Here is an 18,613-nt window from a genome sequence, read left to right as displayed (position 1 = left end):
GTGTACCTTTTCAAATTCTTTGTAAATGTGGCAAACTTATGTGATCAAGTCCTATTTAGACTGGACAAATCTCTTATTTTTTACAAATTTTACCCTGAAATTTGGTGAAGGGATTTCTATTTGACCACAAGTTAAACAAATTGTCATAAATACCGTCCCACCCCCAGAAATTGTGTTCTCCCTTTTCATATTATAAAAAGGACTGCTATTCACAAATGTTATTATGAATGTTTCCCTTTCAGACTTTAACTACAATGTGAAAATAAAAATCGGCAGTCGTTAGTGTTTAAAACTAAAAATAAACCACATGAGATGGTGGCTTGACTAGGAAAGCTTTGAATATTTTAGTTTCAACTTGGAGTTTGCTATTGCTCTGTCATTAACTGATGCAGCTAGATCTGAGAGAGGAGAACTGACTGACCGATACTTTTTGTCTCCAGCCTTGTTTCCTTCAGTTAAACAAAGAGCATTTGGTTTTGTGAATAGAAAAAGGTCTGAAATTGCCATTGAAAGAAAGTTAGTGCAAGTGCGTACACCTCAAGAAACATTCATTTGTTGCAGGACATTTGAGTAAAGGTCTAGTATAAACGTAATTTAAATTTTAGGGGTATGGTGCTACCAATTAATAAACACATGGATTGGAAAATAAACTGTGACAATTATAACATCGATAGGAAGGAATAGTTGGAAAATTTGAGCATAAGAATTGTTTTCTTCATCTTTACAGTGCAGCATGTTTGTATGTTTTCGAATGTAGTGCATTCAACTAATATATTAGATATTCGCATTCAGTGTTAAAGTGAAGCTCATTTCCATTTTAGCTTGTTTGGATGTAAATGGGAACAACGCAGACGTGTTTAGTAAGGAATTATGTTTCCAGGTTCTATGCAGTGCTTTGGATTTATTGAATATTTCTGTGATCATGTTGAATAGCAGAGCAGCTTGAAAGGGCTGAATGACCTACTGTTCTATTTCCTATGTTCTTATGGACAGGCATCTCTTTATATATTTTAGCAAGATTGCTGAATTGTGCAAGTTGTAATTTATGTTAATTGTAACCAATTCTTTCTCATCCTTTTGAGATGTCAAGTACTATAACATTTAATGGGAGTACAACTGGGGTTCAACTAGTGAGAGATTAGTTTCTGACAACAGTGTGACTAATTTGATGGTTTCTTTGCAGGATAATATAAATAAGAATTTGTCCAGCCAAACATTGTGTATTTTGTTCCCAAACAGAGGAGCAGTATCTTGGTCTGGAACTTAAGATACTTCATCTTAGACGCTAACATTCCATTTTCCTCCTTAATCCCTACCAGACGTTTGTTCGTGTTGTTCAAGAAATCAAATTTAACCTTTCAAGTATGGCAGTCTTAAAGTGACGCTACATTTACTTTCACAGTGAAACACATTATGGAATTGAATTGCCAGTCGACAGTACACACTCACTGACTTCTACTGCTCAAGGCCTTCTTGATAAGTTGTAAGTGAAGTGTGTCATTGGTGAATCTGAATAGCTGACAGCTGCTATGTTCCACTTCATCTTTTTCACTCAAGTTAAGGCCAATACTTTGCATCAAATTACAGGAAGTTCAATAATCTTTGTCACATGAATAATATCGCCTTCAGGCAGAAAGCTATAATAGTTCTGAATAGGAATTTCAGTCTATTATTTGATTTCATTATTTAAGTTTGAACACAACCTGCATGAGCTTGCTGTCGGTGAGTGTAACTGAAGACATTTACAAAGCTCCGCATACCTCAAAATCACTGCATATGACAATAGACAATAGGTGCAGGAGTAGGTCATTCTGCCCTTTGAGCCTGCACCACCATTGAATATGATCATGGCTGATCATCCTTAATCAGTATCCTGTTCCTGCCTTATCTCCATAACCCTTGATTCCACAATCCTTGAGAGCTCTATCCAACTCTTTCTTAAATGAATCCAGAGAGTGGGCCTCCACTGCCCTCCGCAGCAGAGCATACCACCCAGCCACCACTCTCTGGGTGAAGACGTTTCTCCTCATCTCTGTCCTATATGGTCTGCCCTGTATTTTTAAGCTGTGTCCTCTGGTTCGGCACTCACCCATAAGCGGAAACATGTTTCCTGCTGCCAGAGTGTCCAATCCTTTAATAATCTTATACGTCTCAATCAGATCCCCTCTCAGTCTTCTAAACTCAAGGGTAGCTGAAAATGTGTTGCTGGAAAAGCGCAGCAGGTCACGCAGCATCCAGGGAACAGGAGAATCGACGTTTCGGGCATAAGCCCTTCTTCAGGAACTCAAGGGTATACAAGCCCAGATGCTCCAGTCTTTCAGTGTAATCCCGCCATTCCAGGAATTGACCTCGTGAACCTGCACTCCCTCAATAGCCAGAATGTCTTTCCTCAAATTTGGAGACCAGAACTGCACACAGTACTCCAGGTGTGGTCTCACCAGGGCCCTGCACAGCTGCAGAAGCACCTCTTTGCTTCTATACTCAATCCCTCTTGTTATGAAGGCCAGCATGCTATTAGCCTTCTTCACTACCTGCTGTACCTGCATGCTTACCTTCATTGACTGGTGTACAAGAACACCCAGATCTCTCTGTACAGCCCCTTTACCTAAATTGATTCCATTTAGATAGTAATTTGCCTTCCTGTTCCTGCCACCAAAGTGGATAACCATACATTTCTCAACATTAAACTGCAACTGGGCTGCAACTGCATAGAATGTTCACAACTGGATGTATTACTTTTCCAATTAAAATGAGTTTTGGATTAATCTTGCTCTCCAGTATAGATTATATAGTTAATATAGTTTACCTGTTATGCCGTGTGACACCTAGTGTAGCAGCCTGAGTTCCTGATGGGTAGGTCTTGCGCAGCTGGCTGGAGCTGTGAGGTTGAACTGCAAGGATTCCCTAATCCTGACTTTCATCTAGTTTTGGGACTGCATTTAGTGAATTAAGACATTTTACCTTACACTAGAGTGGTGCTAGAAAAGCACAGCAGTTCAGGCAGCATCCGAGGAGCAGTAAAATCAACGTTTCAACCAAAAACCCTTCATCAGGAATACCTTACGCTGCCAACCACCTGAAATCCAGTGCCTCGAGCTGGTAGTGTTTGTGTAAATTGGGTGTAGTGTGAAGTCCAGTCAGATTGCTTATAACATTTTCCAAGAGAGTCTGTGCTGGCATGATGGCTGGTAAATAATTGAATAGCATGAGGCTTTGGAATCCAAATGAGGTAAGCAGGAATCAAGAGGGCAAGGAGGAAGTGTTACCAATGCTGGCAATAGCACTGGAACAGTCTTGCTGGCTGGACTGTTCCATTTGACTGATGAGGACAGCAGAGGAGAGATGGTACAAGGAATGTGAAATTTGATGGAGACTTTCACCACCAAGAGCGCACATTCTAATAATTTGGTGGCAACACACATTCCCCGTAAAGTGTCTTCTGCTTTCACCTTGTTTATTGTCAGTATGCGATTATGGTGCGGGGAGGTAAGAGTGGGTGGAAAGCTGTTAACTTTAAATGATCTATAATACAAGATATATATCGTGGGATCACAAAAGTACCTGAACTAAGCTCAAAAGGCCATTGTTGTTCAAGCTTTGGTTACCTTTATATTTGGTTATGTGCCATGAATGAGAGCAGCTCTGTGGGAAAGCTATATTTATCGAAATGTTTTTGTTCAAGGTAGGCGCTTTTTATTTTTAGCATATCTCTAAATTTCTATACTTCTGTTGAGCATTGAACCTGAATCCTATTCCAAATGGAAACATTTGCACATGTGGCATTCTTTGAACTCTTGTCTAGAGCAATTGTAGACAAATTAGAAGGTTGCATAAATTATGCTATAGGCCTGACATTTCTGTCAGATTTATTTTGCATGTTTAGAATTCACTTGGGGCATGTTATGTATAAGTCTAAACCTGTCCATTGTAAGAAATATGTACATGTATAGCACAGAAATCATAATCATGGTGGTGCAGTTTGTGTTTTTCCACAGGCTGACATAAAGAACGATCTAATATAGTGTGATGTAAATGACTGGTACTACTTTTTTCCTGAGGTCTTTTTTAACTGTTGATATTTATTATTAGCATAGTCAAATGAACAGCAGAGTAAGATATATTTCACAAGGCATACATGAAACGAAGCCATGTTTAAACCAGCACATAGGCATAAAGGTGCCTTAGTACTTATCAGTGCTGAGTTGTTGCTGTAACCTGATCTCACGTGATCCCTTTCTGTTTCACAAGTATTGTGTTCTTTGTGCCTGTAGTTCATTGAAACTGAACCTTGCTATTTATTATATTCTGCTCCATATGTGAAATTCTGTAGTTTCTTTCCTTTTGCATCCATTTGAATTAGTTGTCCTGCACTGTTGATCTGCATTATTGGGACAATAGTAAAAAATTAAATTTACAAAAATATCTACTTGTTCAGCATTGTAATTTTATAGAATTTTATACTACTACTTAGAATTTAAGATACGGGGAAGGGGAATGACCTTCCATAGGCTTAATACTACTTGAATTCTTATTTGGAAGCACTGAGACAGTAATTGACCAACTGCAGTCTGTTGTTCTGGTTCCAAAATTCATACCCAACATGTAGCAGCTGCCTCACTCATTGCTTCCATACAGCAGTGCATCAGGTTTGGGGCTTGAGGGAAGGTAAACGAACAGTGTAGCATGCAGGTTCCCTCATATACTCTGCTATTACTAATAAAACAGCATTTCTTTTAATCTCTACATTTTAGTTTAATTTTCAATTCCAACAAAAGAATTAGTGGCAGATCAACTGTAAATCTGCTAATTCAGTGATTTTCTTGAAAGTCATTCAGTTACAGCATAAAACAATTTCCAAGTTGCTATTTAATTGATGTATATGCAAATTGTGGATCTGTTTAATAATTTAAACTAACAGATTACTAAGGCTAAAAGAAAAACAGAACTGGAATCCAGATTCCTGATTGCTGTCACTGATCCTAGTTGGTAACACTCACTTGTGTCAAAGCTTTTGGATTCATATCCCAATTCAGGGTTTAAGAACAAAATTCAAAAGCTTCTACTGTAATACTGAGAGTATTCTGCATGATTGGAGGTGCTGCTTTTTTTGCTGAATTGAGGTCCCCTCTGCTGTCAAGTCAACCAAAAGAAAAATCCCATGGCACTACTTGGCAGACGAGTAAGGAAGTTATCTTAGTGTGCTAGCCAATATCTGTCACTCAAATTACATCATAAAAATAGACTATTTGGTTATTATCATATTGTATTAGTCAGAGCTTGATACATACAAATTGACTTCTAAGTTGCCTGCATTGCAATAGTGACTATGCTTCAAAAAAACCTCCTTGGCAGTAAAGCATTGACATACCCTGTGGCTGTGAAAAACACCAAACGCAAGTTTGCGTTTTCTTGTAGGAAATTGTCTCTCTGAATATTGGAAGCATTTGCAGTTTGAGTACAAATTTACTTGCAGTCCCACGTTTCCCAGTCAAACACATATGATAGTGCATTCGTCATAATTACTTCTTATATGGAAAAGAAAACATATAAAACATTTTGACAATTGGAAATATTCTGTTTTAAACCAAGTAGTGAGTTAAAATTAACTAATCTAATCTTTAAAGTTGACAAATTTATTTGAACTTTGAGAATTAATTCATCTTTTTTCAAACCCTCTTCCATTCCAACTAGCAAAATAAAAGGTAAATTACTTGCAATATTAATGAAAGGAGTTTAAAGGATATTTATTATTCAGAACTTTTGGTGATGAATGCCAGTATGAAAGTAAAAGAAAAAGTGAATTACTTTCCCTTTAGGTTAAGAGACTCCTGGTATGAAATTTCCTTAGGTCAGCATATATCAATGGCACTTTGCATCAAAGCAAACTTTACAAGAAATTTCAAAACTTTGAAATGTTCCAGATATAAAAAGTATTTTTACTTACTTTAGGGTAGTTTTGATTAAGTTGAAATTTCACCTTGGCAATAATTTGAGCTAATTCAGGATTGAGGTGTCTTTCATTTTATGTGGTGGGCCTAATCAGACATCCCGACAGTTGGGCCACAATCATGAAATAGTCAGAAATAGTTTGCATTTCACCTTTCTTTCAAATGTAAATGTAAAGGACTTGTATTAAGTCTGAACTGGCAACATAACTACTACCATATTGATTCTCATCATGATATTTAAATATGTCAGAAAGAGTCCTACATATGCTTCAGGACTCTTACAAAATATATGGGATGTTGGCTGGAGCATTTGCAAGCTCCAAATAGTCTTGCAGTTTGACCATAGCCTAAACAATGCACCTTTAAAGGGACTACTCGAGGGTGTTGTAGAAACATAAGCAAATTAATTCTTCACCTATCTCCACTACAACTTCTCTGTTGGCCACTACCAATCTGTACTCCAATCTGCTGCAATATTTTCTACTCCCTGTCCACCTTCTTTTCCTTCCCACCATTTCTCATCAAACTCCAATCAAACTAACTCCAACTTCTCAATCTCCAAAACTATGTCATTGACGGCAGTGTTGCAGTGTCATTGTTTATTCAGTGTGATTAAGATAATACTCACACCTTGGAAAACAGCACTGCTGTTGGTTTATTTACCTTGTGTGTGTTCAAGAGAAAGATTTCCAAAAATTCTCTTGGCATTGAGGCTAAAATGAGTAATTTCATGCTAAAGTTGCATTGTTGACTCAACCAGCCAGCAACTTTCCTACTGTATAAGGAATATAGCAGGACTGATAACCTTCCTGTTCATTAAAGTTGACCTGAGGAAAATTGGGTAAATGCTACCAGAAGCAATTAATAACTTGCATCTATTTAAACACTTCAATTACAGCAAACTCTCCCAAGACTTCTCACAAGAATATTATGCAGTTCCATTTCAAATATTCAATAATGACATTGTAGAATAGGTGAGCAGACATTTGGTCAAACATGGCATTTTAGGAACATCTTAAAGGTGTAGGAGAAGCAGAGAGATCTAGAGAGGGAATTCTAGAGTTCAGATTTAGCCAACTTAAGCACGCCAGTGGTGGAGAATGTATCTCAATTTCTGATCCTCCTTTGCCTCCAGTAGAGTTTGCAGGATTGAATTAAAGCTGATGTTAATTTCTAAAAGCGGTCACAGTGACTGCAAGTATCTCCAAGTCAGTCAGTCTCAATACCATTTTTGCAAAGTGAATTACGTGACTAGTTTTCAGTTGATGTTAGCAAAGTGCATTTGCTCTGATGGACTGGCAAGAATGGGACAACAAGAAAGTAAGACATGGTTGATCACAACGTAATGTCCAAGACTGAGCAACTTTCAGCAAAGCAGGTTTGATCTTCCAAATCTCCGATCACTATTTGCATTCCATATGTACTTGCAGATCAACAATGCATTAGAATACTATGTAGCCCATGCTTGTATCTCTATCAGCTCTTGATCTGTGCATACATAACATTATGTCAGCACATTTCAAGACCAAATTAGATAATTTTGTTTTCGATCCAAACTGAAATTTTATGATTCGTTGGCAATTTTAAACTGTGAATTTTTTTCCATACTGTGTTTTGGTTTCAGCAGTGATTTTCTGTTTTGCTTTTAATAAGATGTCGGTTAAACGTACACAGTTGTGGTTGACAGGAGTTTAATATCAATAGAGAAATGAACAATACTGCTTTTGTTTTTGCAGGAGAGGTGGGGAAAAATATCATGGTAACCTTTTCAGTTGGGTTTGTGTGTGATGGAAGTTCCTGACATTATAGTTATGATAATTGGGTATTAAATGTGGCAGGCAGATTTGTCTTTTCTCATTCTTTATATGGGCTTGCAATTGAGGTATCTTCAGGCAACTGTTGTGCAACAAGAAATATCTGAACAGTCTATCTAATGAATGCTAACTGGTATTTGCAGTGTTTTAGTCAAATAAAAGCTTTGTAGTGTGTAAGATTGATTATGGTCCTGTTGCCTATTGTGCATAGGGATGCAGGTTGCTGTTCCAATAAGTATTTTGGTCTGGAGTTTTCACTCAATTACATTTTTAAAAGTAAAATCAATCTCCTGTTGGTGTACCTCATTCAAAAAGCTTACAGCATCTTGAGCATAATTTGAGTTTTTACCAACTTTTGTACTGCTTTTAAAGCTGATTTTGTGGTCACAGCCCCCAGGGTGAACTCATCTATATTGGGAGTTTCAATAATTGAATTTGGCTACAGGCCTTTGAGGAGGTTTCAAAAAAATTCAACTAAAACCTGTGAAGACTTGAACTGTATAAATTATGAATGTCAATTAATTGTTTCTTTACACTTACTAAGGAGCTGACTGCTGTACTTTAATCTGAACGCAAAATAGGTTCTTTTTGTGTGAACTATTTTGGTAATTTCAAATCCACTTTCAGTTGATAAATGCATATATTTCCTGAAACCCATTTATTACTATATTATTCAACCTCCAATAGGTTACTACTCTAAAGAATGTAAAGTAATATTTTAAAAAGCAATTAAAACAATTGGGCCAATTGGATCATAACATTTTCCATAATTTACCATGAGTATTGTTCTTTGGCACCCACCCTTCCTCGGAGACACAATTAGATGTTTTGTCTTGCTTTGTTTGTGACTAGAATTAAGCGCTTTGTTGTAATCAGTGAGCTTCGAGCTGGTATATCAGCAGCTACTATCTATTTGAAAATTATCATTTAATTAAAACCCACAAAGAATTCATTGTCACACAGTGACTTGTATAAAGGTTGTTTTTTGTCCAACAATAAGATATTTGTATTAAATTGTAAACCATTTAATATGACAGTTGAAAATTATAAATTCAATGAAAAATGACCTCCAACCTGAGGTCTCCCATTCACTGTTTCTCGTGAAGCTGTAAATTGTAAGATACATCTTCCTCATCATGGCTGGAAACATAAGTATGTGTCATACTGAAAGAGTAGAGCTCACAGTTTTGCGTATACAAGATAGCAGTATCTTGTGACAAGGCTAAATTTGGGTTTTCTTGGCAATTTGAAAATATGCAGTCTTATCCTTGATGAGAATGTGTTACAAAATGGAGTATGATCATACCTTGTTCAATTGCACTATGTTCTTGTCCTACTCGTGAGTGAATGGTACTTGGCAACTTATTGCCAGACAAGCCTTTCAGAAGATAATGTATTGTCTAAGTTGGTGGAATGGGAGGTGTCAGCTACAAAATCTATCTTGATAATGCCATAATAAGGATGCAAGCAGTACCATTGTACCTTAACCAGTATGCAGCTAATTGCAATCTGTTAGATCCAAAACCAACAATGGAAGTGCAAAAGCTTCAGCAGAAGCTAACTGGGACTAAGTTTGAAAACACTGAGCTTCCATTGTCTGGTTCCAAAAATGGAACAAGCCCATACAACTAAAACTGAAAATCAGCCTGGTCATTTTCTTGACAAAGTGCAAGCTTAGACTAGAAGTTTAAAAATGTATATTTGGAATGGTGGCACAGTATGTCCACAAGATTTGTTAGTCATGCCTACCTTCCTTGAACTGCTATGCTCACCAGTGTGCTACAGGGGACAACAGCAGGAGAGGGTTATTCAATCTACTTTTAGCATTCCAGCCGGTGAAATTACCCATCCAAAATTGTTCCTGCTTGTTATTGAAGGTTTTAGTTATTAGAAAATTTGAGAAAACTGCAGAGTCTCCAGAACACTGCACCGCATTGTATAAAATAAATGACACTGGAACTAGTACCAGTGCTATGGATATACAGAGCCTGTTGAGTACAAGAAAGCGTGAGACCGTGTCATCACATTTGTACTCTAAATTTCATAATATCTATTTACTGGTGGTAATTATGCATAGGGTCTTGTGTTCTCCAAATGAAAAGGCTTATTGTGAAATGTTTTCCTGTCATGTTGCGTGGGTTCACCTTTAGGATTGTTATAAAGAAACCCTCGTTTAGCATTTTTTTACTTTTGCAGTAGCTGCTGTAGTTATACCTACTGGGATTATCTCTAATGTACTTTAACTCAAATTGGAATATCTTGCTCAGCTTTCATTGCATCTTTTTCCTTTTGTCAGCTTAACTTGATAATTCCCTGTAACTTTTGTATTATTTGCCAATAGTTGCTATAGGGATTAAGTATAACTACACTACTTGAGGCTTCAATATATTTTTTGTGCAATTTAACCAGGATAAATTTTTTTCTCCGTGATATCATTTTACTGTTTTCATTAAGAAGCTCCTTTTCCTCTTAGAAACAAATTTTAAGATTTGGATAAATTGCATTAAGTATATGAAAGTATGGAAAAAATTTCACCAAGCTGTTCTGAAGCAAACTCTGCTGCATGTATTCACAAGATTCCATAAGTTGCATGCGTTCTGTTTTCAAAACTGTTTTTTCTTTTATTTTCACACCCATCCTTGTTTTTATTTTCCCTTTTTCTTGGTTGGATTCCTCTGTGTGTTTAATACAATCCCTGTCCAGTCCTGGAATTTGAACTACGGAAAGCCAAGGAGACCATTCAGTCCCTTCGTGCCAACCTGACACAAGCTGCAGGTGGTGTACATTATACTTTCTTCTCTTTCTGCTTTCATAATGCATAATCAAACCTAGAACATTTAACATTCGTGTTAATCTACTTTTGCTTTTTCAGCCTTCACAGAGAATGATGTTCCTTTACAGGAACGGAAAAATTATAAATCCAGCCCTGAAATTCAGGTAAGATTTTGTGGGGGCAAAGCAAATGAGTTTTATTTTATTGGAAAGCTTGATACTACCAGAGGAAGCAAAATACTTTCTTGGATCAGTTTTTTTAGTGTTTGAATACCTAGATTTGTTGTGTTTGACATAAAGGTGTTCTTAATTGGTGGGGTTAATAAGAGAGCATTGATCCATGCTCCTTTCAAGTGAATTGTTTGTGTCTGAGAACATATTGTTGAAATATGCTTTGCCTATCCTATGATAAATTCCTAAATTTTCTTGGTTGCATACAGAGTTATGTAGTGTCCATTCATACCAACATTGTCTTTTCTCAGTTATCCTCGATATTTTGTGTCTCTAATTATAATTAACTGCCCTAACATTACATTCTGTTGAGTTGCAATTAACTGAGGTAATGGTACCTTACCAGCTTCCATGATTTGGCACATTGCAATTCCCAACAATATTTGCTAATGTAGAGTCTACTGTTGATTTTTGCCACATCACCGAAAGGCCAATAGCAAGAATAAGGATGTGCCAAACATTTTTAGTTGTGGACAAGTTATTTTTCCCACAAGTCTGATTCCCACATACAGTCTGTCACTCTACAGATTTTCCTCATACGTTTCCTTGCTGTGTTCAGTTAGTTCTCAAAAAGTCTAAGCATCAAGATTCTTGTCACTGAATTGTAAATTAAACTTTTTCTCCTTGATTCCTAGAAAGCACTGTTGCCTTTCTTCTCCTTTGCTGGCATTTGCAAAGGTCACTGCGCAAAATAAGAAGTCCTGATGTAAGAAGGGGTGGGGGGGTCAACATTTTAGCATACTTGTTATTTGGGATTCCAGAAGTAACCCATCTCTAATAATGTTAAATTTCTGTGATCTAACTGGAATGCATAAAGAAAAGAATGTTGATTTGATTGTTGAAGTTCACTTGTATTTCAAATTGCCTTTTCATCTGTGTAATCTGAACTGTTTTCTAAAATTTGAAGCGATGCACTGTATTAGATGAAGCAATGAGTATGATCAGTGGTGCAAACTGAGCACTTTCTAATCTCCAAAACACTCATTCTGATTGTTAAATTTCAATTCTCAAAATTATAATGGCATCTTCTATTGGGTTGATCTCGTTCTTGTTTTCCTTTTAACGTTTTTTATGTGTATAGTACTTTTGGATGTAGTATTTTAAATTTGTAAGGCCTGAGAGAGATTAACGAGATTTAAGGTGACCAAAATTGATGAAGTTGAATAAGTAAATGAGTAATATATTCCACCAGCAGAAGAGTCATTAACCCAAGGACGCAGCTTTACGATAATCGGCAAGAGAGCCAGGGGTAGATGAGGAGAAATTATTTTTATACAGCAAATTATGATTGCAATTTACTGCCTAACAGATTGGTGAAAATGGGTACAAGAGTAACTTTCAAAAGGGAATTCAATAATAATTGAAGAGTATATATTTACACGACTATGGAGTTGTATTGAGGAAATGGGACTAATTGGGTCCATCTTTCAAAAAGCAACACAGGCACAGTGGGCCTTCTGCCTTTGTTCTGTTCTGTACGATTGTATAGTATGATTCTATAAGGTCCGAGACATTCCATTTCTTAATGGAGCAATAATTGTTCTAATATTCTGCATCAAACCCAAATCAAACGGAGCCCTTATTGAGCTAAATCTTGTTTTTTGATTATTTGCCATTTACTTCCACTTAAACAAGATTAAATAAAATTGAATCAATATATTTACGGTGCATTTTTACAAAAAATATGTAAAGTTGTAGATAAAGAAGCCAGGGTTGTATGTTTCTTAAAGAAAGTAAGGTGAGTCTTGGTCTCTATTGCTAGACAGCTACATCAGGTGATTAGGAGGTGAGCCTGGGGAATTATCAATGGTAATAATTCGAATTGGTAGAAGCATTCAGATTTTGTTTTCACTCTTGAGGACATAAAAATATCCCAGAAATTCTTGTAAGCCAAAAGACAAAATGAAGGGAAGGACTTCGAACAGTTACAATCACCAACAAACTAGAACTGAAGGCTGTCGACTCACTAGGACCTGATGGCCTGCATCTTAACATAAAAGAAGTTGCTACTGAGATAGTAGATGCATGGTTTTAATTTTCCAAATGTTAGAAAAACAGGAATTATAATTTAGAGTCTAGTCACCCTTCATCAGAACTGATAAATGGTCATTGGACTCAAAACATTAACTCTGTTCTTTTCTACTGAAGCTGCCAGACCTGTTGAGTTTCTCCAACATTTTCTGTTTTTGTTTTGAGTTCCAGCACCCGTAGTTTTGGCTTTATTTAAGCTACAGGTCAGTTTGCTTGATATCTGTCATAGAGAAAATGCTGGAATCTTATTAAGGTGGTTAGAGTAGGACACTTAAATTTCAAAACAATCAGGCAGAGTCAACGTGGTTTTGTGAAAGGCAAATCTCATTTGATAATTTACTAGAGTTCTTTGAGGAATGCAACAAACAGTATGGACAAAGGGAAACCCATGGATTTCCAGAGACATTTTCAAAGGTTACTGCATAAAATATGAGGTCCTGTTGCAAGGACAGGAGGGTCAACATTTTAGCATGAAAAGAGGATTAGTTGACTAACCGGAAGAGAATAGAGATGATTGGCTCTTTTTTATATTGGCAAGCTGTAACTAATGGAGTGTCACAGGGAGCAGTGCTGGGGCCTCAACTATTCACAATCTATATTAATGATATGAAGGTATTGAATCTAAGTCTGCTAGATTTACTTTGTCGAAAAGAACAGAAAAGCAGGTTCTATTTCAATGGAGAGAGTTTGCAGAACCCCACAATCTGGAGAAAATTTGATGAATCACAAAAAGTTAGTATGCAGCTACATCAGGTGATTAGGAGGTGATGGTATTATTGCTAGCCTATTAATCCAGAGATCAAGATAATGTTCTGGGGGTGTGGGTTCAAATCCTGCATGGGAGGAGATGTGATTTGAATTTGGTTTTCAAAACAAAATCTGGAATTAAGCATCTAATGATGACCACAAAACCATTGTCAATTGTTGGAACCTATCTGATTCACTAATTCCTTTGTAGAAAGGAAACTTGCCATCTTTACCTGGTCTGGCCTATGACTGCAGACCCACAGGAATGTGACTGACTCCTAGATGCCTTCTGGGTCGCTAGGGATGGGCAATAAGTACCCATATCCCTTGAATAATTTTTAAAATCCTTATATAAACAAATCAATATTGTTATGAGTCTACTGTTTTGGAAAAGAGAGTCATCTATCTTTAATCATGTTCCAGTGATATGAGTGTGAAATCATAATGTGAAATTATATTTCTAAAGTTTTTGATAACTGCTAAAGGATTTGATAACTGATAAAGGATTTTTAGGTTAATGTCTGTAGAATGGTGAAGTTTGTTTAGCTACTTTCATCTAGCTTGAAAATTTGAGAAATGAACTCTGCACTTTTAAGATAGCAAGTTTTGAGAAGATTTGTAGCTCAGATTGAGGTTCAGGGTGTAGGTTTGCTTGCTGAGCTGGAAGGTTCATTTTTAGACATTTCGTCACCATAATAGGTACCATCAGTGAGCCTCCGGATGAAGCACAGGTGGTGTAGCCCAATTTCTATTTACGTTTGTGTTTCCTTTGGTTGGTGATGTCATTTCCCTGAACGTCAACCTGGCTATCAACAAACACATTGACTTGGATCCCATTTACCACCCCCTGAGAAAAAGAACAGGAAATGACATCACCATAGGAAATGGCATCACCAACCAAGGAAACCCAAACCCAAAGCAGGCTACACCACCAGTGCTTCATCCGGAGGCTCACTGAAGATGTTACCTAGTATGGTGGCGAAACATCTGAAAACGGACCTTCCAGCCCAGCAAGCAAACCTATATCCAGCACTTTTAGGGTCTCCTGTTTTGTGGAAAGAATTTCATGTTTTCCATTCACAGAATATTCTTAGATGCTTTGTCTTATTGAGCTCAAACTCTTCTTTTTTATATATATAGGAAGCTGTTAAACCTCTTGAAAAAAGAGCATTAAATTTCCTCGTGAATGAATATTTATTGAAGATTAATTACAAACTCACCTCAATAACCTTTTCAGATGAAAATGATGATCAGGTAATATTTCAATTATACATTATGCAAAAGCAAGAGTTAACTAATATTTGAACACTTTACTTTCTATAATGTGTAATGCACTTGTTTATATAAAGGTTCCCAGTCAGCTTTAAATGATATTTCTTAACAGAATGATTGGTGGAAGAATCACCATTACATTTATATCTGATTATTTGAAGTAATCTGATTATTTGAATATTCATGTGTACATGACGTTTCGAAAGGACAGGGACCTGGGAAAAGGTGATGAGGTACTTTTGTTAATTAAGAAAGAAATTAGTGCAATAGGAGTGATGCCCTCCGTTCTAAAGATAAAGAATCAGTTTGGGTGGTGATCTGAAATAGTAAATATAAGTCGTAATTTGTGGAAGTCGTTTATATGCCCCCTAGCAGAAGGGATATACAAGAAGAAAATAATGGTTTTTGCATGGAATGATCGTGTATGATTGCAATCTATATAGATTAGACAAAATGTGAATTTAGCCGAGAGGATAAGTTCATGAGTATTTTTGAGACATCATTCTGAGAGCAGCATGTTCTGGAAAGAAAACTATTCCAGATCTGGTAATGTGCAAAAAGACAGGATTAAATACTTCATAGTAAAGGTGCCCTCAGGAGGCAGTGAAAATAAGTCTTTTCATATTTGAATTACTTCTTTTAAGCTCTTTTGCTTTTTTTTCCCTGTAACTTCTGTTTGTGAAGAGAGAGAGGGAGAGGTAAATGCTTTCTGGCTGCAACATCTGGATGTGTTTTCTATTCTGCTGCTCTTGGCGCCTACAGCTTTTTAAAATTCTGTTATTCACTTGATGTTGCTTTTTGGAAGCGCATCATGACACACAGTTAGCCAAAATATGTAACACTTGATCTTCAAGTTACAGAACTTTCCTGGTGCTCCAGTTATAGCAGTTTAACTTCCATTGCACTTTATACTCGCCAAGAAAAGGAAAAATACATGATCGCTTAAAATACCTGCCAATGTTTTGTCTGTGCTTAATTTAATCAATGTCTTGAACCCAGCCCCTGCAGTTGATGTCTGATCCAGGTGAGGATTCATCACCGGTTCTCCATTTTTAAAGTTCAGTAAAGTAGGACCATGTACATTTTCCTCTGGTTATTGTAGAGTTGTGAGATTAGTTCCTAAAAATTCTTATTTTGTCACAAGGCGCTTGTGTGTAATCAATATTATACTTTGTAATGCATTTAATTTATAATGATGGAAAAGCTCCCATGGAAAATATTCTTCAGTATTTTTCTTCAATCTGTTTAGGATTTTGAGTTGTGGGATGATGTTGGATTAAACATTCCAAAACCGCCAGACCTGTTGCAGATGTATCGGGAGTATGGCAGCCATGCAACCTCATCAAAAGAAATGAAGGATGTGGCTGTTCAAGCGGAGCTGGATGACTTGGAAGAGCTCCCAAGCGTCGAAGAATCAGCCACATTACAGCAACTGCAGTTAGAAGAGGTGAGAGAAATTTCAACTGAGCAGAACGGTGTCAACGTTTTGAAACTAGTTCACTGCTTCTTACATTTACCATGTTGGGATAGCAGATTGAGGCTTGGAAATACAGTTTAAGCTGGTAGCAATTTAATAAACATTAAGTCAAATGAAATGTTTGCCTTTATTTTAGGAAAGGTTTAAAAGTAAATTGTTTCCCTTGTGTCAGTAATTTGCATAAATGTATAAGTATACTCAGTACTACCTTGCATTGTGAAAATGAGAAAATGTTCTTTTGGTACCCCCACACCTGATGTCTTGTGGGATCAAGCAGATCAGGGTGGGTTCAGGTCCAAGCAGTGCTGTATACTTAGCTAGCTGTTTTCACCAAAGGTAGAGGCTTACATTGAACTGTTGGTTCATATTTAGAGATATTACCTGTTAGTTGTAGTCCTATACATGTACAGCATGGAAACTGATCCGTGCTGACCAGATATCCTAAATTAATCTAATCCAATTTTCCAGCATTTGGCCCATATCTCTCTGAACCCTTCCAATTCATGTACCCGCCCAAATGCCTTTTTATTGTGCCATCCTCCATCGCTTCCTCCGGCAGCTCATTCCATGCACTCACCACCCTCTCCCCGAAAAAATTTGACCTGTAGGTCCCTTTTATATCTTTCCCCTCTCACCTCCTCCATTCTAATTGCTAAATAAGCAACCCAATTACACGTTCTAATTGGGGAATTTCAGTGAAATAAAGTTTTTGAAGTGAATTGGAAGATGCTTACCCTTGAGTAGGTAATGTCCTATTTAAATATTTAGATTAAACTTAAATATTGGATAAAGGTATGCTTAAAATAGCATTACAGAATCTCTTTGCAAAGCTGTATTAAATTGATTTCTACATGTTAATATAATATATATTTTTCTCCAGCAAACAAAAATAGTGCAAGAGCTGCAAGATCAACTTCATGTCTTAAACAATGAGAAAATATCCCTTTCATTGCAAATCCGACAGCTTAAGAGGTATGTGAGTTTGTGAAGGAATGTGAAGTCGTCACTTTGTCCAATTTAGCTGAAATTCACCTCTGTCTCCTGTGAACATTTTAAAATTCCAATACAAAAACTGGATTTAATACAAGAGAAGATTTTATCACTCATTTGTTGACCATTCTTTTCACTGTATGCAGGTCTGTAAGTTATTTTTGGTGCTTAATCCTAAAAGCTTGCTTCAATTTTAATTGAGAAAGAATTCAAATGTGTTCCACATTAGTCATTCGAAACTGCAGCAGTGCTAATCTGCGGATGGTGTCTACTTAGTCTCCACGTTCAACATTTTTCAAGTCCTTGCACCTCCACCTAACTCAGTTGGCAAAATGAAACTTCTGATCCAACTTGAACACAGTTCTTTTCCTGTATTAAAGTTAGCTGAACTCAAATATCTGTTCATGCTAAGATTCAAGAATTTGCTTTTGCACAGATCCTAGCACAATTATCACTAATGCTTATTGCGTTATAGCAGTTTTCATGAAATGTTATTGCGCATGACAAATTTTGGAAATTGCATATTACGTGGTCACGGTTTTACAACACAGTCAAAATTTAAAAACTTTTTAACAGAATGTCAAAAATCTTGTATTATGCCAGTAATTGATTCTATTTTAATTCTAACAGTGAAATAGAAGCCCTCAAGCGGCAGAGCTTAGCTGCTGTGCCTACCGCCACTGATAGCATGGTGCATTCTCCAGCCATGACAGAACAAGTGCCTGAGAATCGACCCGTGGATAGTGGGGAGTACCTGGACATCAGGAGTTTTGAAAGGAATAGCTGTAGCGAAGAGAAGGAGGTCTCCACTACTTACCCAAAAGACACTATCACTGATTATACCTGTCCTTCTGTCACTTCAGTTACAGCAACAACACTAACGACAAATAACAAGAAAGAAACTGAACCGGCGATAGTTTGTTCTAAGTCAGTTCATGAGCCTGTACAGTTTGATAAACCAAACAGGTCAGTTGCTGTTGTAAGTGCCAACGGAATAACGTGCAATTGATCTGATTCATAGGAATAATATGCTATGTATCTCTTTTATTTGGTTTGCTTTCATGTATATTAATCTCATCTCCAATTTTGGAAGAAATCTATTTTGACAAGCTGTTAATCTGCTTGTTATGCTTAATCACTGAGCATCTTTTTGGATTACTGTTCACTGTCATCAGGAAAGAACTCTTACAAAATCAGTAAAATACATCACTAGAAACTTTGAACTACTTGTGAAAGCTATCATCATCCATGCTGCGCTTTCTGTATTATCAAATTTATCTAGTACTTTTCACACATGTTCATCACAGTTAGAGCAAGTGATTATGTAAAAA

The 18,613-nt window shown here is 36.8% G+C and overlaps 1 protein-coding gene across 5 annotated transcripts in view; it reads left to right on the top strand.

The window, feature by feature from the left end:
* Window positions 1-18,613, top strand: part of relch (RAB11 binding and LisH domain, coiled-coil and HEAT repeat containing) — a 92,656-nt gene that overhangs the window by 17,817 nt on the left and 56,226 nt on the right. For 4 of the 5 annotated variants that reach the window (XM_043719609.1, XM_043719607.1, XM_043719605.1 and 1 more), the window contains exons 3-8: window positions 10,466-10,537; window positions 10,635-10,699; window positions 14,684-14,797; window positions 16,065-16,262; window positions 17,173-17,264; window positions 17,913-18,248. In XM_043719609.1, the coding sequence (XP_043575544.1) occupies window positions 10,466-10,537; window positions 10,635-10,699; window positions 14,684-14,797; window positions 16,065-16,262; window positions 17,173-17,264; window positions 17,913-18,248 (877 nt within the window). The remainder of the gene's footprint in view (window positions 1-10,465; window positions 10,538-10,634; window positions 10,700-14,683; window positions 14,798-16,064; window positions 16,263-17,172; window positions 17,265-17,912; window positions 18,249-18,613) is intronic. The other variant, XM_043719610.1, reaches the window with a different exon arrangement.

The sequence above is a fragment of the Chiloscyllium plagiosum genome, chromosome 29 (assembly GCF_004010195.1).
Source record: "Chiloscyllium plagiosum isolate BGI_BamShark_2017 chromosome 29, ASM401019v2, whole genome shotgun sequence".
NCBI classification, from domain to species: domain Eukaryota; kingdom Metazoa; phylum Chordata; class Chondrichthyes; order Orectolobiformes; family Hemiscylliidae; genus Chiloscyllium; species Chiloscyllium plagiosum.
The sequence above is the reverse complement of the archived record's forward strand: the minus strand, read 5'-3'. Positions and strand labels throughout refer to the sequence as shown.